General features: G+C 35.1%; 1 protein-coding gene across 38 annotated transcripts in view; it reads right to left on the bottom strand.

The window, feature by feature from the left end:
* The window catches only part of celf2 (cugbp, Elav-like family member 2), a 314361-nt gene that overhangs the window by 53007 nt on the left and 244368 nt on the right, over positions 1–16986 (bottom strand). For all 38 annotated transcript variants that reach the window (XM_055006331.1, XM_055006332.1, XM_055006297.1 and 35 more), the window contains 2 exons: positions 9881–10015; positions 427–506 (listed from right to left, as the gene is read on the bottom strand). In XM_055006331.1, coding sequence (XP_054862306.1) covers positions 427–506; positions 9881–10015 — 215 coding nt within the window. The remainder of the gene's footprint in view (positions 1–426; positions 507–9880; positions 10016–16986) is intronic.

Below are 16986 nucleotides of genomic sequence, written 5' to 3'. Positions count from 1 at the left end.
ACTTTAAAAAAAATGCAAACTCAGTTTAACCTACTTTACAAATAAGTTATTTAAAAAAAATAATACTACACTTTTGTTTTTTACATATTTTAACAAAAATGTACATATCAACATCAAAAATCTGTATTTTTACAAAAAAGTGTATAATCTATGATTGTAAAATTACACTTTTTTAAAATTTTTACTAAAATCTGCTAAAAATATGATTATATTACACATTGTTGCTGCTATTTTCACCATTTTTAAATTTTTTTTCTGGCCTGATTTGAACTTTTTTCATGTAAACTCAGTTTAACTTACTAAGTTTTGGCTTTTATGAAAAAGTGAGTCACACATTTAATTACCAGCACATTTAGAAAGTGAAATAGATGTTGTGTTCTGCATAAAAAGGGCAGAGAGAGTAGAAAAGCGTTGAGGGTACCGTACCTCCATAGTCTGAGACTGGTGCATGGCTTTGATTGCATTCTGTGCCATAGCTCTGGTGGAAAATGTGACAAACGCACAGCCTGTAGGGAGGGAAGGAAGGGGGGAGGAAGGAAGGAAAGAAGGAAGGGATGGAGGGAAAGTGGAGGGGAGGAGGAGGAAGAGGAGGAGGAAGAGGAGGAGGGGGAGACGAGAAAGAACAGAAACAAGACAAAAGGGTTGGACACGTCGTCGTAGTAAAAGAAAAACTCCAAAAACAGATACTGGTACAGAGAACAGCTCACAGGCAGGACAACAGTGTTTCTCAGTCGCTGTGGAAACAACAACAACAAGCAACGACACCCACATCCCACCATCGCAGCTCCTGATTGGCTGCTGACGCCTCCTTTCTTTTCCCTTCAACTAAGTGAAGAAGCTAAATTTGCACGACAGTTCAGATCAGTTTGAATTTCTGAAAGGAATTCAGTCCACAGAGAAAAGAAGAAGCGACTGGTTTTTAGCCAATCAGGGAGTTTTGGTCTTTTTTTTTTTTTTTTTTTTTTTTGGCAGGTTGTGTTTGGGGAGCGATTAGAGGAGATGATGTGAGAAGAGCTTCAGCAACAGCCCAGGCTAATAATATGCTAACAGACCCACCAGGTTAGTGCAGCCGGGCCTGAACCCATCACACAAACACAAACACACAAACAGCGTTCAGGTGCGGCTGCAGATGACAGAAGCAAAATAAAAGCCAAACGCCTGGGTCATCAGACGGACTCTGATGGGAGGAGAAGGGCAGAGAGGGAAGAAGAGAACAGAGAGGACAGATGTGGCCGTCGTCCTTCTACCTCCAAGCTGATAGAACCAGACCAGAGGGACGGATCGCACAGCTTTTTGTTGTTTTCTTTACAACCGCGACACACATTTCACACAACGAGGCTTTTCCAGCAGAGAGGACATCCATCACCAGAGATAGTAAACTTATATACACTATAAAACTTGTTTTTAATTGTAATTTCTATTTAATGAATCACTTTTTTCCCCTGTTTTGTCAAACTGCACATAATAATGAATAAAGTCACGGGAAAAATCTATTAATTTACATGATAACCCTAAAGAATTTGCTGAAACGGTACAGAATGTCCACATTAAATCTGTATTTTTTTATGTTTAAAAAAAAAAACCTGAAAGGCTTAAGTTTTTTTTAAAAAAACAAAAAACAAAATTCATAAAATATTAACACTATTTTTTCTTTTTTTACTGTTTTTAAATCAACAAAATATGTTGTTATATTACAGATATTTGTTATTTGAAATTTATTTTGTTTAGCAGTTATTTAACAATTTTTGTAGTTTTGTTAAACTACACACAGCTATGTGTGAAATCACAGAGAACGTACATTTTAATTGATATTACAAATCATTTTTTTATTTCACACAAATTTGACCAAAAAATTACCTTTTTGTCTTTTCTTTATGTATTTTTAACTGTATTTAAATGAATAAAACAATGTTATTTTAGAGATATTTGTTGTTATTTGAGAAAAAAATTTATTTAACAGCTATTTTAAAGATTGTCCCTGTTTTGTTAAATTCCCTATAGCAATGAGTAAAATCACAGGAAAATACACTAAATTAAAAAAAAAAAAAAATAGCAGAAACTGTGGAGAAGGTCCACACCAAATCTGGATTTTTACATTTTATTAGTATTACTTTTTACAAACAATTTTAGCTTGTTTGTCAGAAATTTGAAATTTAGTAATTTTTTTCTTTTACGTTATTTGATCAAAAATATTTTTACAGTTAATAAATCAGCAAATAAACAGAAATTTTACAAATATTTGCTGTTATTTTAAAAAAAATGTATAAAAACGATCAGAAAATGGTAAATAATTCTGTAAATTTTACTGATTTTCAGATTTCCAGTAAAATCACAGAAAAAAAACTGATGAATAAATCAAGTACATAGAAAATGTGTTTTTCACAAGTACTAAATTATTCTTTTACAATGTTTGACTGTTAAACTACTTTTCATTTTAAAATAAAAATCAACTCTTTTAAATCAGCTAAACTTTCCTGTTATTTTGAAGATATTTGTAGATATTTAAATGGGAAAAAAAACATATACTTTCAGAAATGAAAAATGGTTAAAAAATCTTTAAATATTGAGAAAATAATAAAAAAAAAATGCATTCATTTACATATTAACCTTTAAAACAAACCAAAACTGTTCAATCATGTTCATATGAAATATCTGTATTTTTATAGATGGTAATTTGTAGTTTAATAAGAAAATTACACAATTTTTCGCTATTTGTAAGTCAGCAAAAAATACCTACTATTTTACAGATTCCTGCCATTATTTAAAAGAAAAACTTTAAGGGTTAAAACGTGACGCATATTCTGTTAATATTTGAACTTTCTGCAGTTTAGATGTATGAGGATGGAATTTTTGGATAAAAACCTCCCAGCAAGTGTTGGTTTTTTGGCTGCATTTAGAAGTTGTGACTACAAACAATAAAAAAAAATACAAATAAACAGCTCTTGTTTTTGATCTAGAATAAACTTTACAAATGAAGAAATGACTGTTTAGAATCATTTAAACTGTTGAACCAACGTTCAGGGTTCAGGGTTGAATTTTATGCTCCTTTTAATTGAATTCTAAACATATTTAACCTCCTTTTTTCGCACAATTTCATGTTTTTTTCTGGCTTAAATAAAGAATTTACTCCTCTTTTATGTAAACGTGTAAAAGATTCTGCAGCTCTGACCCACTAAACATTTCCTCAGTGTCCTTTGCAGCAGATAGGACATTCAAAAAGGAGAAAAAAAATGGAAAAAAGGGGGTCATTTTTTTCCAACTGTCTATTTTAGACGGGCCACAATCTGTCATTTAACCTCTTGTTTTCCGGGAGCGTTGCCCCAAATCGGCTCTGATGGGTCCGGACTCTATTTATATTTTAAAAAATCTATCTTTAGTCTGTTTCTGCAGCTTCTAAATAAAGAATTCCTCAAAAAAATTATTCATTAAAGCTGCTAATGAAGGGGAAAAAAAGCAGAGGTTCTTATTTTTCAGAGCTGGGGCACTAAAAATACCTCACGGGCCGCATTCTGTCGTCAGCAGAGAACCAAACAGTCCTTTTAATGAAAGTAGGGTAGCTCCCCAGGCCCGGCCCATCCACTGGTGGAGCGATCCATATTTTATTAATAGACCAGCGCCTCTCTGATTGATACCGAGGTTTAATAGGAAGCTAGGTGGGACCGGCAAGCCCCTGGAGACTTGCTCAGAAGATCTTTAAAGGCCTGTTTATCTGCAGGCCGGTCGGACGTGTTGATTCCAGAACCAGAACCGGACCAGAGCTAAGCGGTTCTGATGAGGACGACTCGAGCATCAGAGTCTGAAATATTCATGAGGACAAAAGAGAGGAGCTGGAAGAGGAGGGAAGGATAGGAGATGTCTGAGGAAAAGAGGACAAATTGATGCGAGGGAGGATTCTGGGAAAGCTGAGGGAGGGAGGGGAGGGAGGTGGAGGAGCAGCAAAGGATCATGGGAGTTGAGAAACATTAAAAAAAAAAAAAAAATTCAGACAAAAAAATAAACTAAACCCAGCGTGACCGACCGACATTCACATAGAGCCTGATGACAGCGACAGGAAGAGGGAGAGGAGGACAGAGATTTGCAAAATAAAAGCCCCTCCATCTCCTCAGCACATAGAAACCACAAAGAGGGGGAGGAAAAGAGGGGAGGTAGGGAAGGAGGATGGAAGATGGTTAGACTGTACAGGTACACTATTTTTTATAGCAAAATATATTATTATACAGTTTTTTTTAATAGACAGGTAGTACTAATACAATTACAGGGAAAAATATGAATTTACAAGTTGGCAGCAAATAAAATTACACTATTTTATTTTACTGTATTTTAATATTAAATATTCACAATTATTTTACAGATATTTTCCATTATTTGAACACGTTCTTTTTATTAGACATTAATAGTATTTTCCAGACTTTCTCTCTTTTGTTGAACTGCAGATAATATCCAGCATAATCAAAGAAAAAAAATAATTTATGTATTACACATTACATTTTGCCAAAAAGCTAAATGTTGTTCACATCAAAAAAAAATTAAAATAGCATTTGGCCATAAAATTACGCTATTTTTTTTATAGCAAAATATGATGATAAATTGTTAATTATATAGATAGATAACTAATAAAATTACGGGGAAAAATGAATTTATATGTTAGCAATAAATAAACTTACACTATTTTATTGTATTTAATATGAAATATTTATTATTATTTTACAGATATGCTAGGCTATTATTTGAAAATATAGATTACAAAAATATTTTAGCAGTTTTTAAATTTTTTATCTTATTAGATTTTTTTTTACAGATTTTCTCAGTTTTGTTAAATTACAGATTACAGTAAAATCACAGAAAAAATATTATTTCACAGATATTTCGTAGTATTTGACAAAAAATAGATTACAGAAAGAAATATTTTAACTCATATTATAACTATTACTATTATTATCACTATTATTATTGTTGTTGTTGTTGTTGTTATACAGATTTTCTGTTTTATTAAAGGACAAATAATAACTACCAAAACCACAGGAAAAAAACTGCAAGAAACTGCAAGAAAAGGCCAAAACACTAATGTTAACAACAAAAACTTTTTGGAAAAAGTAATTTTTTAACAACATTTGATCATGAAATTACACTATTATTATTTTATTTCGTTTTTTGTTAAATTACAGACAATATTAAAATTACCTGGAAAAAAGCATTAAAAATTAAATTAAACTTAAAAGGTATATTTAAAAAAGGCCAAAACTGAAGATAATGTCAACATTAAAAATCTGTAACTTTATAAACAGTAATTTTACTTAATTTAAATCAGCAAAATATTCTGTTAAACTGTTGTTTTTCTCCCTCTTTTAATTAAAACTATATATATTATAGACAACAAATAGTAGAAATTTATACATTGCAAAAATAAATAAAACTAAATAAATTAAAGTAATGTCAGTTTTTTAAAAAGTCTGTAGATTTACACGTTTTATTCATTTAATTCAACAGTTTGTATCATTTACAACTTATGACCATAAAATTACACTTTTTTAAAAAACCTGTCAGCAGAAAAATTTTATGTAACACATATTTGGTGTTATTTGAAATATGCACATTAAGTTTTGAAAAATAGTACACGTTTTTAAAACTTTAATTTCACAAGTTTTCCCTGTTTTATTAAATCACAGATAATATTGCGTCTGGTTGGTTTATGGACGGTAAAACTCACCAGATTTGTTCATACATCGACCAAAAAGCAACTTCAGAGCAGCTTTCTTCAATCCTGGACTCTAGTTTCTCTGGAGTCTGATTAACAGGCTGTTTTCTGGTATTTTTGAGCATCAATTACATGAAGAAAACAAGCCAAGAATCTTTGCTTCCGCCTGGTTTTGGAGGAAACTTACAGTTTTAAAGCCGCTGCATTCGAAGTGTTGATTAAATTTCCTTTTTTGTGGTTAGATTATTCGACTTTAAAGCTCCATGACTTCAGCCAAGTGTAAGAGCAGCCAAATCAATTCCTACTTTCCTCATTGATCAATAAAAGGAAAAGGAAAATGGCAGCTATTACTTGTGAGATTTCAGTAATCTCACAATCTGCTGCTTGAAATTCTGCTTTTGAGGGTTTTAAGCCTCAATACTATTTTGGTGAAATGTGTTGGTGATGCATTTTCTTCTTTACTCACAACTACAGAAATGTTTTTATTTAACTCTCTGAAACCCGAAATTCACCAGTGGGTTGGAAAGGCGTTATTTTTTAAAAAAATGATTGCAAAGAAACACACCATTTATCAAAGTGTGATGAAAAGTGTAAAAACAGGAAAAATAGTAAGTTTTCCAATTTTCTGGATAGTCCTTGAAATCCTCATTTGAAAAACTTGACCTAATCAAAGCTGGAAATTGTAACATTTTATCAAAATCACTTCATTCTACATTTCACATTTAAAAACCTGCCAAAAATAAACAGTTTGCTCTAAACAGATTTTGTAAAAAACTAAAAATTCTGCAGTCATCTATGCAAATGTGAAGTTATAAGTGACTCAGCTACAACCAACGGTCATGTGACAAAAATTCAGGGAATTTTTGGCTACTTAACCATAACGTACTGTTGTGTGGGAAAGCTTAACCAAATCCGAGGTTAAAACTAATATTGCATTAAAATCTAGTCTTCATTAAAAAAAAAAAAAAAAAAAATCACCAAAAGTAAACTGTCTGCAATAACAAGATTCTGTAAACAAAAAACAAAACAAACAAAAAATAAATAATTTAAAAAAAAAAAAATCTGTGGCCCTTGGTGCAACCAGGAAGTCATTCATGACTAGGCTGCAATCGACGGTCATGTGACAAAAAATCAGGATGTTTATTAGCTAATCAACTCAAACGTACTGTTGTGTAGGAAAGCTTAACCTAATCTAAGGTTAAATCTATGACAATGCATTAAAGTCATGTCTTAATTTTTTTTATTTTAAATCACCAAAAGTAAACCATCTGCAACAACAATACTTTGTAATAAATAAAAAATCCTGTGGCCTTGGTGCAACCAGGAAATCATTAATGACTCAGCTGTGACCAAACAGTCAAATGACAAAAATTCTGGAAATTTTCGTTTAAACTGGATTGAACTGCAGGCAGAAAAGAGACGAGAAGAGAAACTAATTTAAAAGGAAAACAGTAAAATATCTGAAGGATGTAGAATTTTTGCAGCATTGGTAAAATCTGTGGGCCCTTGAAAAAAAAGTTGTACATGCCGATTCGATTTTTTTCATTTTTTGTAAAATAATCCAATAAATTCAACTTTTCCTGTTTTTCTTCTTCTTTTCTAATGATTTATCATATTATAACTGTGTCAAACTGGAGAGAAGACATTTCTGAGTTCTTTCCACTTCTAGTCATGATTGTTTTGTTTTCAAAGGGGTGCAGGACTTATTATATATATTATATATTTTATTGCAGTGAAAAATGAGCCTATAGTGAGTGAAAATGTGACAGGAGCAATAAATAAACAACTTCTTGGGGTTCAGAGGGTTAAATAAAATGTAAATTTTTGACTTTATTCCATCAAAGCTCCATCTTAAGGCAACATTTTTGTGAGAATCTGCCTCCTTTTGTAAAATAAGAATAGTTTTGTTGGTTTGTTTTGGTTCTATTAAAGGAGATTTTTGCATTTTCTACATTCGCCTCCTTTGAAAAGTTCAACTAAAACTCAAAAAAAGTGCTAATGAATCCCTCAAGTTTGTTCCTTTTCAAGTAAACAAAGGAAAAGTGAAACGCCCGCTGTGTCGTGGCTTTGAAATCTGAATTCTGCTTTGTAAAAAAACCCAAACATTACTGACTGGTTTCATTCTGTAAATGCAACAAAGCAGCAGCTGCAGCAGCGTGAAGGTGGAGGAGATGGATGGAGGTGATGGAGGTCAGAGGAGGAGGTCTGAGGCCGAGAGAGGAAGCAAGAAGGGGAGAAAAAAAAGAGAAGAAAGGGGGAAAAGAGATATATAGATCGAAAAGGGGAAGTATGTATTCACAGTGGCCTCGACACGTCGCTCCAGTTCACCTGCATTTACGACTTAATGTGGCTTTCAGGAATTTAGAGGAAACACTGAACAAGAAGCAGCTGGTTGAAGACACCATCTGAGACAACAAAAACAGAATAAAATGCTGGAATTCACGAGCAAACACAATGATATTTGTGTTGTTTGTTTGGTTTCAACATCTTTTGCCTTTTTGTTTCTCATCCAAAAGGCAGTGTTGATTTTAAGCTGCAAATTATTTTATTTGATTGATTTTAAGCTTGATTTTTAGGAAATTTGAGTTGAGAAATCAACTAAATTTGGAAATTTATCTTATCTATCTAATCTTAAAATCTAAATTACACAATATCAACACTACTTCTGCATATTTTTTTTTTTTTCGACTTATGTCTTTCCATTTTTGCACTAAAATCACCTTTGCTGCACATGTACCTGCTGTAGAATTAATAAAGTCTGATTTTATCTTTCCTGGGGCAACATCATCGAGTTCGTTGGCAGTTTGGGAGGTTTCAGACTGAATATGGATCTCTAAACCTTTAATTTATCAAATTGTCTGAGCCAAATGTGAGTTTAAACCAAGATTTCAGGCTAGATTTCTGCTTAAAATGCTCAAATGGGAGATAAATTACCGTAAAACTCCGATAATCAGACAAAGAAACATACAAAGTCGGCACTTAAAAGAAGAAACTACGATGCATAACATAACGTCCATGCGTGGTGTCTACAAAATAAAGTTAAACACACACACAAAAAAAGCAAAACTCAACAGTTCGTCTAATATATGAATCTGGAGAAAACAGGAACGAAGAGCTGAATTCAAACAACAAATGTGCACTCATCTAGATGCACCTTTGATAATGTAAATGCAGTAAAATGTGCATCCAAAAATTCACCTTTAAATGTAATATCAAAGCGTACATCCATATTTAGGAGCCTAAACACCTCCAGTAGATCATCTAGGATCCTGCACAACAGAGTCACTGCAGAAAGTCAATAAACGTCACCGCGAGATTTAATAAATGTTCTTTGGGAGCATTAACACCACTGTTAGACTCATGTTTTTCCACATAAGCATCGAGAATTCTTCACATTGACGCTTGAACAGAATTTCTTTGGCGTCTTTTGCACAATTTCCACAACGATCACAGAACGTTCTTCCACTTTTCCGACGGCGGATGAATCATTCCGTCTCTTTGAACTGCTTCGCTATTATCCTCAGTTCAGAAGAGCTCAGTCTGACTCCGACCACCTCCACCGAGCTCAGCGGTTCAAGGTCAGCTTTCATTTAGAAAAAAGCATGTTTACACGTGTAAACATTTACTGCCAGAGCGTCAAAGTTTATCTCAGGTAAAAGGAGAATCTGGTTTTACAGCGAAGGGAAATTAAAGCTTTACTATCTCTGCATTCTCACCCAAAAAATATCACTTTACGGAGTTTACGACCCTGAAAGTTTCTACGTTTCCGGCTGCCAGACGACAATAATCACGTCAGTTTAAGGTGTTTACTTGCAGCATTGACAGCTCCGGAAAAAAACTTCCAGCCAGAGGAAAACGGTCGGGAAACGAGCTGCTGATTATGCAGCAAAAATACTTTGAAGTGAGTAAGTAACACAATAACTGCACACATTAAAGTGGCGGGAATTTGGTTTTTAGAGAGAATATATTTTAAAAATAACACGCCGTCCTGTTTATTATCGGTTACTTTAATGTGAGAAGCTGTCGTGAGAGACAGAATCAGTCTTCAACCAGCCGATTCCTGTCAAACGAGGTAAATACGAGGAGTTTAAGTGGAGCAGGAAGCAGTGAAGTGCAGCCGCTGGAGGCCGGCCAGGCAGCTTTATTCACAGAATCTGGATGGAAGTGAGTCGGACTGAGCCGTACCTCTGCTGAGCCCGTCAGGCCCTCGGAGGATCCGGCACTCCTCGATCTGTCCAAACGCAGAGAACATGACCCGGATGTCATTCTCGTTGCACTTCTTCGACACCATGCCGATGAACAGCTTCCTATCTTCCACCGCTGTGAGAAGAAGCAGAGAAAACAGCGTTAACATGGAGAGGTATATTACGGTAATATTTGCTAAAGATGTTGAGATCTGGAGTCAAAATTGGAATCTGGGATGATCCAGGCACTTTTAACTGATCAGTATCAGCAAAGACATGGACGGAATTGAAATTGTAATAACTGATTCATTTATAACACAAATTCAGCCCAGTGGATGTTTTTGCTGAGCTGATATTGCATGATTTGGTCCATTAGCTACGTTAAGCTCCATAATTTATGATATCATTGAGTCTTAACTTTATTATTATATCAGTTTGGTTATTCTCCATAATTTATAACACTGTAAGGTCTTAACGTTAACATGTTTCATAGCCAGGTAAAGTGGGATTTCCTGTAACTTTTGTAGGGTTTAGTCACTAAAATGTAAATTATTCAGGTAAAATCACACCATAAGTGACACTGTAGGGTCTTGACCCCAATATTTAGACTTCTTAGGGAACTTTCGAAATACCGATCACAATACTGTAAAATGGAGGACATATTAATACAATGACTGTTTTCTTGAATGTGTTTTATAAAAATTAAAATAATCAAGCAAAAAAATAAAAAATAAATCAAGCAAACTTCATTTATCTATTATATTTTGTTATTCTGCATGCTTAGGATCTTATATATTTGCATTATTTGTCTAACTTGACATTTCTTTTATTATAAAACTTTGTAACTTTGTTTTTGACGTATGCTGTAAAAATAAAGTTTTTTCATCATATAACACTGAGACGTAGGAACTCTGATTTGTTCCTAGTTTGAAACACATGAGCTCCAGCTGGAGGTTATTAAGGTTCACATAAGTCTTTGTCATGGTGCCCCTTTACCAGCTAAACCAAACACCTAATATGAACTTCCTGTAGTCTGAGTGACGCCTCCTCTGATCTATACAGCGTTAAACAATAAGAGTCTCCACCTGGTGGAAGAACCAGGTACTACAGCTGATCTACAACACATTTACCGACATGTAGAGGATGCAGGTTTTTACCATCTTCTGGAGCTGGAGGAGCCACATGGTAGGTTCCTGAACACCTACCTATGCATTTTCTTAATGCAAGGGTTTTCTAAACATCAATGAGCCTTTCAACACCATTAGCTAACACAATGTAGCATTAGAACACAGGAGTGATGGTTGCTGGAAATGTTCCTCTGTACCCCTATGGAGATATTCCATTAAAAATCAGCTGTTTCCAGCTACAATAGTCATTTACTACATTAACAATGTCTACACTGGATTTATCATTCATTTAATGTTATCTTCATTGGAAAAACAAACTCATCTTTCAATAATTAGGACATTTCTAAGTGACTCCAAACTTTTGAACAGTAGTGCATCTATTACAAGTTTCCTGTTGTTTTTTCAACACTTTGATGCACAACATGGATCAAAAGTGACCCATATTCAATGGAATATGGGTATCTTTAGACTCGTCATGTACCAAAGGGTTAAGGAACAGCTGAGAATGTTATCTCTAGCTTGATATTTACCCCCTGACATGAGACCATGAGGTCTAAATGTAGTTTGAATTTTGATGGAGGCGACAGAACGCAGTTTAGCTGTAGAGAAAAACCGAGAATCCAATCATTCCAACACCAAGCGCGACGGCAGAAAACTGAAAAGTAGGTATGAGTAAAAAATAAAAAAAAACACTGCAAGAAAGAAAAAGAATAAAACAAAAAGATTAGAAACGGAGAAAAATGGAACAAGACAGAACAAAACACGGCAATCAAAGCGAAACAGTCTGAGAAAGGAGGGGAAGAATGAGAAACGACAGACAGAGTTCATGTGTTTCATCATGCCATCTGCGAGGCTCTGATCAATGTGTCATTATCACTTCAACACTGACTGCTCGCTGGGACTCCTCTTCCTCCCTCTTCCTCCCCCATGGATTCCTCTCCTTCCCCTCTGCTGACACAATCCCTCCTTTCGCCGGTGCAATCTCCAGGAACCAAGCGAAGCTACCGTTCTGCAGGTAGGACCAAAAAAAACCCAAAACACTGCTCCGGATCGAGGTTAAGTTAAACCCACGTGGAAACAATACGCGTGTTCAATGCAATGCTAATCCAATTCATTTTTAATGAGGAAACTGTCAGCTCTAACCGCGAGGCGAAAGAGATAAGCGGTCTGTTGCACTCTGGGAAATCAATAGTGCGCTTGTTTATTTTGCTGTTTGAATTGTTTGTGTGTTTAAAAGGCAAACCGTCGGGATACGCCGCCAAGATAAGTGCCGTTTCAAAAAGCTTTAACTCCTTTGTACACAGTGTGTGTGTGTGTGCGCATCACTCCAGAGGAAGATTACCACAAGTCTAACAGCGATGTAATTAATTTACTCGGCGTGGATAGAAGAGAAAGGAGAGCAGATATTGTTACAATTGACTGTTTGTGTTTTTCCGAGGGAAGCAGGCGGGCGGGTGATAAGACTCCGGCTCCGGGATGATCCGGGATAAATTGGAGCAGAACCGGCCCCACGCTGGGTTTTAGAAGAGATTTTTAAAATAACATTATCTCAGCGTCGTACTGTACACCTCTCCGAGTCTTCTTCCCCCCGAACTAATAAAGCTCCGAGCGGCCGTACGTCATCGATACGGCGGGTTTATTAAAGGTCATTACCGTTAAGTGGATGGATACGTGGCGCTGGCTCCGCTCTATATTTCACCATTCTGGGCTTTTTTATTAAGTTCCACCGTCCTCACCCTGACAGTTATGTTTCATAACGTCGTATTTCGCCATATTTCACTGGAGCGGATGATGGCTTTTAGAAAGGATGGCTCCCCTGCCCTCCTGGATGCTGTCGTTTTATTGTAGCTCGCCTGCAGTGGACAGTGACATAGCAGGCGGCTTTATGATGCCACTCCATCAGCCGAGAGGAAGCCTCGACGACAAAGCTGCTGCCTTTAACCCTCTGAACCCTAAAACCTGCAGACAGCTTTCAAAAGCATGTCACTTTTTTCTTCCAAACTAACACCAGGAATTTGGACCACATTACACCGGTCCTCAAATCGGTTATCTTCCTTTAATTTTTCAGTGAATGTCTTGAATTGGATCTCTTCAAGGACACAGTGTGTTAGAGTACAGAATGGACAATCATTACACCGACCCTTGGAGTACCTCAAGGGTCGGTGCTGAGGCCACTGCAGTCACTGGGGTCCGAGTATTGGGATAACAAAATTAATATTTGTATACCACCATAACGACTGAAAATTTGAATATTCGGGTCCAGTGCGAGTGTTTATGTAGAGACAAATGTGATCCTAATGTCTCTGCACAAGGCCAAACAACTAAGATTGTACAAGAATTTAAAAACTTACGAATAATTTTAGATTCAGAATTTAGGATTAGGATGAAATTTAACCTGTCCAACTTTAGATTTATTTGGAATATCTTGGAATATTACCTTGGGACTGCGGATGTAAATTAGCATTGTTGCTATAATGCGGCATATTTATGTCCTTTGCTGTATAAATAGGTGTTCATTAATGTGCACTGTCCCTACCAAATAAAAACATAAATAAATAATTTATCTCTAAACTAATCAGCTAAACTGTATTTTGACGCGATGATTGTGCACCACGTTGTGACGAGTTGGGCAATGGCCTGTAAAACAACCATAAAACCTGTTGTAAAACTTTGTTCAGTCATGGTATTATGCTGTTTGTATTTTTTGTTTTTTAACCTTCTAATGGGACTCGAGCTGAAAACTAGAATTTGCTATAATCTCTCGTATTTACATGTACATGTTCATTAATACAAACTGTCCCATTTGAAAAATAAACAAAACAAACAAATCACTGCACTGGCTTCCTGTTAGTCAAAGGATAGAGTTCAACATCTTACTCCTGGTCCACAAAGCACTGAATGGTCGTGGACTAAAATACATCCTGGAATTACTGGCTCCACATGAAGCATCCAGAGCCCTCAGGTCATCAGGGAGAGGTTTATTGTGTGTTCCCAGAACCAAAACCAAGAAGAGTGAAGCTGCATTCAGCTATTATGCTCCTCACCTGTGGAACAAACTTCCTGAACACCTGAGGACTGCTCAAACTGTCGGCTCTTTTAACCTTATTGTTTAACACAGATTTCTATTACATGCTCAATCTGTTTTCTTATCTTTTAATGCACTTTTATGATCTTAATGTCTACTTTTAGGCTTTAAGATAAAGTTCTTTATTTTATTTTATTTAATTGTATGATTTTAACATCCACTACCGTTCAAAAGTTTGGGGTTATCCAGACAATTCCATGTTTTCCATGAAAACTCCCACTTTTCTCCATGTGCTAACACAACTGCACAAGGGTTTTCTAATCATCAATGAGCCTTTCAACACCATTAGCTAACACAATGTAGCATTAGAACACAGGAGTGATGGTTGCTGGAAATGTTCCTCTGTGGAGTTTTCCATTAAACATCAGCTGTTTCCAGCTAGAATAGTCATTTACCACATTAACAACGTATACACTGGATTTATCATTCATATAATGTTATCTTCATTGGAAAAAAATCATTTTCTTTCAATAATAAGGACATTTTTGAGTGACCCCAAACTTTAGAATGGTAGTGTATGTCTACCTTTAAATCATTTTCTGAACGTATTTCTTTGCCATTGTAAAACACCTTGAATTGTCTTGTGTATGAATTGTGCTGTACAAATCAACTTGCCTTAAGAAAATAATAATAAAATGAATCACCAAATTCCACCATTTATCAGAGCTAGAAAGTGTAAAAATAGACAGAATCGCTGGATTTTTCAGATAACTCTGTCCAAATCCAAGCTTAAAATCAGATTATCTCATCAAAATCATTTCATGTCTACAGATTTTATTTGAAAAATAAACTATTTCCTTCAATCAGATTCTGCAAAAAACTAAAAAATTCTGCACTAATCTTTTTAACTGTGAGGTTATTAGTGACCAGCAGTCACATTACAATAATTCAGGGACTTTCTTTTGAATAGCAGGATTTGTTTACACAGAAAAGGCAGCCAACAAGTATGGAAATTAATTAAAAATGCTGTTTCATTTTTGCAAAAATAAATAGATGTAACCTTTGCTTTTAGAGATTTGTGACTTTGCAACTGTTATTATGTACAGAAGACATTTTTGAGCATTAGTTGGAAGATACATTCAGGATGGTGAAACATCTTTGTAAAGTTAATGTGCAGAGTAGAGAGAAAAAATGTAAATAGTTAAGTATCTATAGTATGTGGAGCCACTATTTTCTTCCCAGTAATGGAAAAAGCCTTCCTGCACATATGTAGTATATATTGAGTTCAGTTTTTTTTTGCTTTTCTGTAGAATAAAGAATAAAAGAAATTCAATTTTAGAGTCTTAATTGCTGTGATTGATGTCAATATATCTGTGTCATACTGTACAAATGACATTTCTGAGTTCTCTGTACTTCTATCTATGGTGGTTCTGACTTTAGTTTGCAGTGAAAAATGAGCCAACAGTGAGTTAAAACGTGACAGTTTGGGCTTCAGAGGGTTAACGTACATGGAAATCCTGCACGAGCCAGAAAAAAAAACAAAAAAACGTTTCAAACTTCATAAAATCCTGCAACTGTGGGATTAAACAGTCAGTTCATCTGGTCCTGATTTAATTTCATCCGTTTTTATATTCTGCTCAGTTACTCGGTTTGAAGGGTCAGTTCATTCAAATTTGCAAAATCTCACATTTTCCCACTTATCCATGCAAATAATTATACTTTCATTTGCCAAAAAATATCCCCCCGTATCGACTGGTGAGATTTCTTGAGCTCTGCCTCGCTGAGCAACTTTATTGGGAAATATTTTATCCAAATTGAGGTCTCCTGATTATCCATCCAGAAATCTGTTACCAGGAAAATAGATGGCGGCTGGATCTTTTCTCCAAATTTAATTCTTGCGTTTTATGAACTACAAAAATGAAATTACACTAATTTCAGTAGCAGCAGGAGGCTCGGTGGCAAAACAAGTGAAAACATCTGGATTTACCAGGAAAACAAGGGAGTTAAAGGGCAAAAAGGTTGGAAAAGAAGGTATTCATGCAGTCGGGTTTGAAGTTTAGGTTCAGATTAAAGATCTGATCAGACCTCAAGAGCATGTAAAACCTATAGAAAGTTAAATTCTGAAGGTGGAAATGTGTTTCTTAGCACTTCGTTGACCACTAAAGCCGAGCAATTGAGCAAAAACAGACCCTGAACCACCTTCATATACAGTGTTAAAACTAAACTACAGGCTTAATGTTTTATCTGCAAATCTACCCCGACTAAATATCACTAAATGTAATGAACCTGACAAACTGCACCCAATTGTTATTGTTGCATTAAAATTAACCCAATTAAAAACCAAGTGGAACAACAGAGTAGCAAAATGTGTCTTTAAGGACAGAACGAAATAAAAGAACCTGAGAATAAACTACAGCAGCTGGTTTATTCACTCCAAAACATCTAAAAGAAACAAGCCTAATATGCGTCTTCATTTTTACACGTTTTGCAATATTTTCAAAATTTTGTCTTGTAATTATATGGAAACATGGCTGTTTTTTTCACCTCTTTTAGGATCCAGTTGAAGTTAGGAGTCAGGAAAGATGTTTAAGTCACTAAAAAACAATTGGTTTTGTTTCCAGTTTCTTCTACTCTGTTTATTACAGCTAACTTAACCTACAGCGCCACCTTCTGGTGAAACTATGCAGCAAAGAAACAAATTGAATTAAGACAAATCCACGTCGCCTTTTGTGCAACATTTATTTACAACTTCCCTGGGTGATTCCTGAAGACTTTTTGCTCCATTTTGATTTTTTTTAAATTTTTATAGCAAAAAGATTTGTTTGTTCTTTCTTCTTCCTGTTGCAAACAGCTGGTTTTGTTTCCAACTTCTGAAAAGTTCCCATTAAATTTGCTTCACAATTACATAGAAACATGGCTGTAGGAGAGTCTGTGGCTTTTTAGATTTACAAAGGG

The sequence above is a fragment of the Amphiprion ocellaris genome, chromosome 21, assembly GCF_022539595.1.
Source record: "Amphiprion ocellaris isolate individual 3 ecotype Okinawa chromosome 21, ASM2253959v1, whole genome shotgun sequence".
Classification (NCBI taxonomy): Eukaryota; Metazoa; Chordata; class Actinopteri; family Pomacentridae; genus Amphiprion; species Amphiprion ocellaris.
The sequence above is the reverse complement of the archived record's forward strand: the minus strand, read 5'-3'. Positions and strand labels throughout refer to the sequence as shown.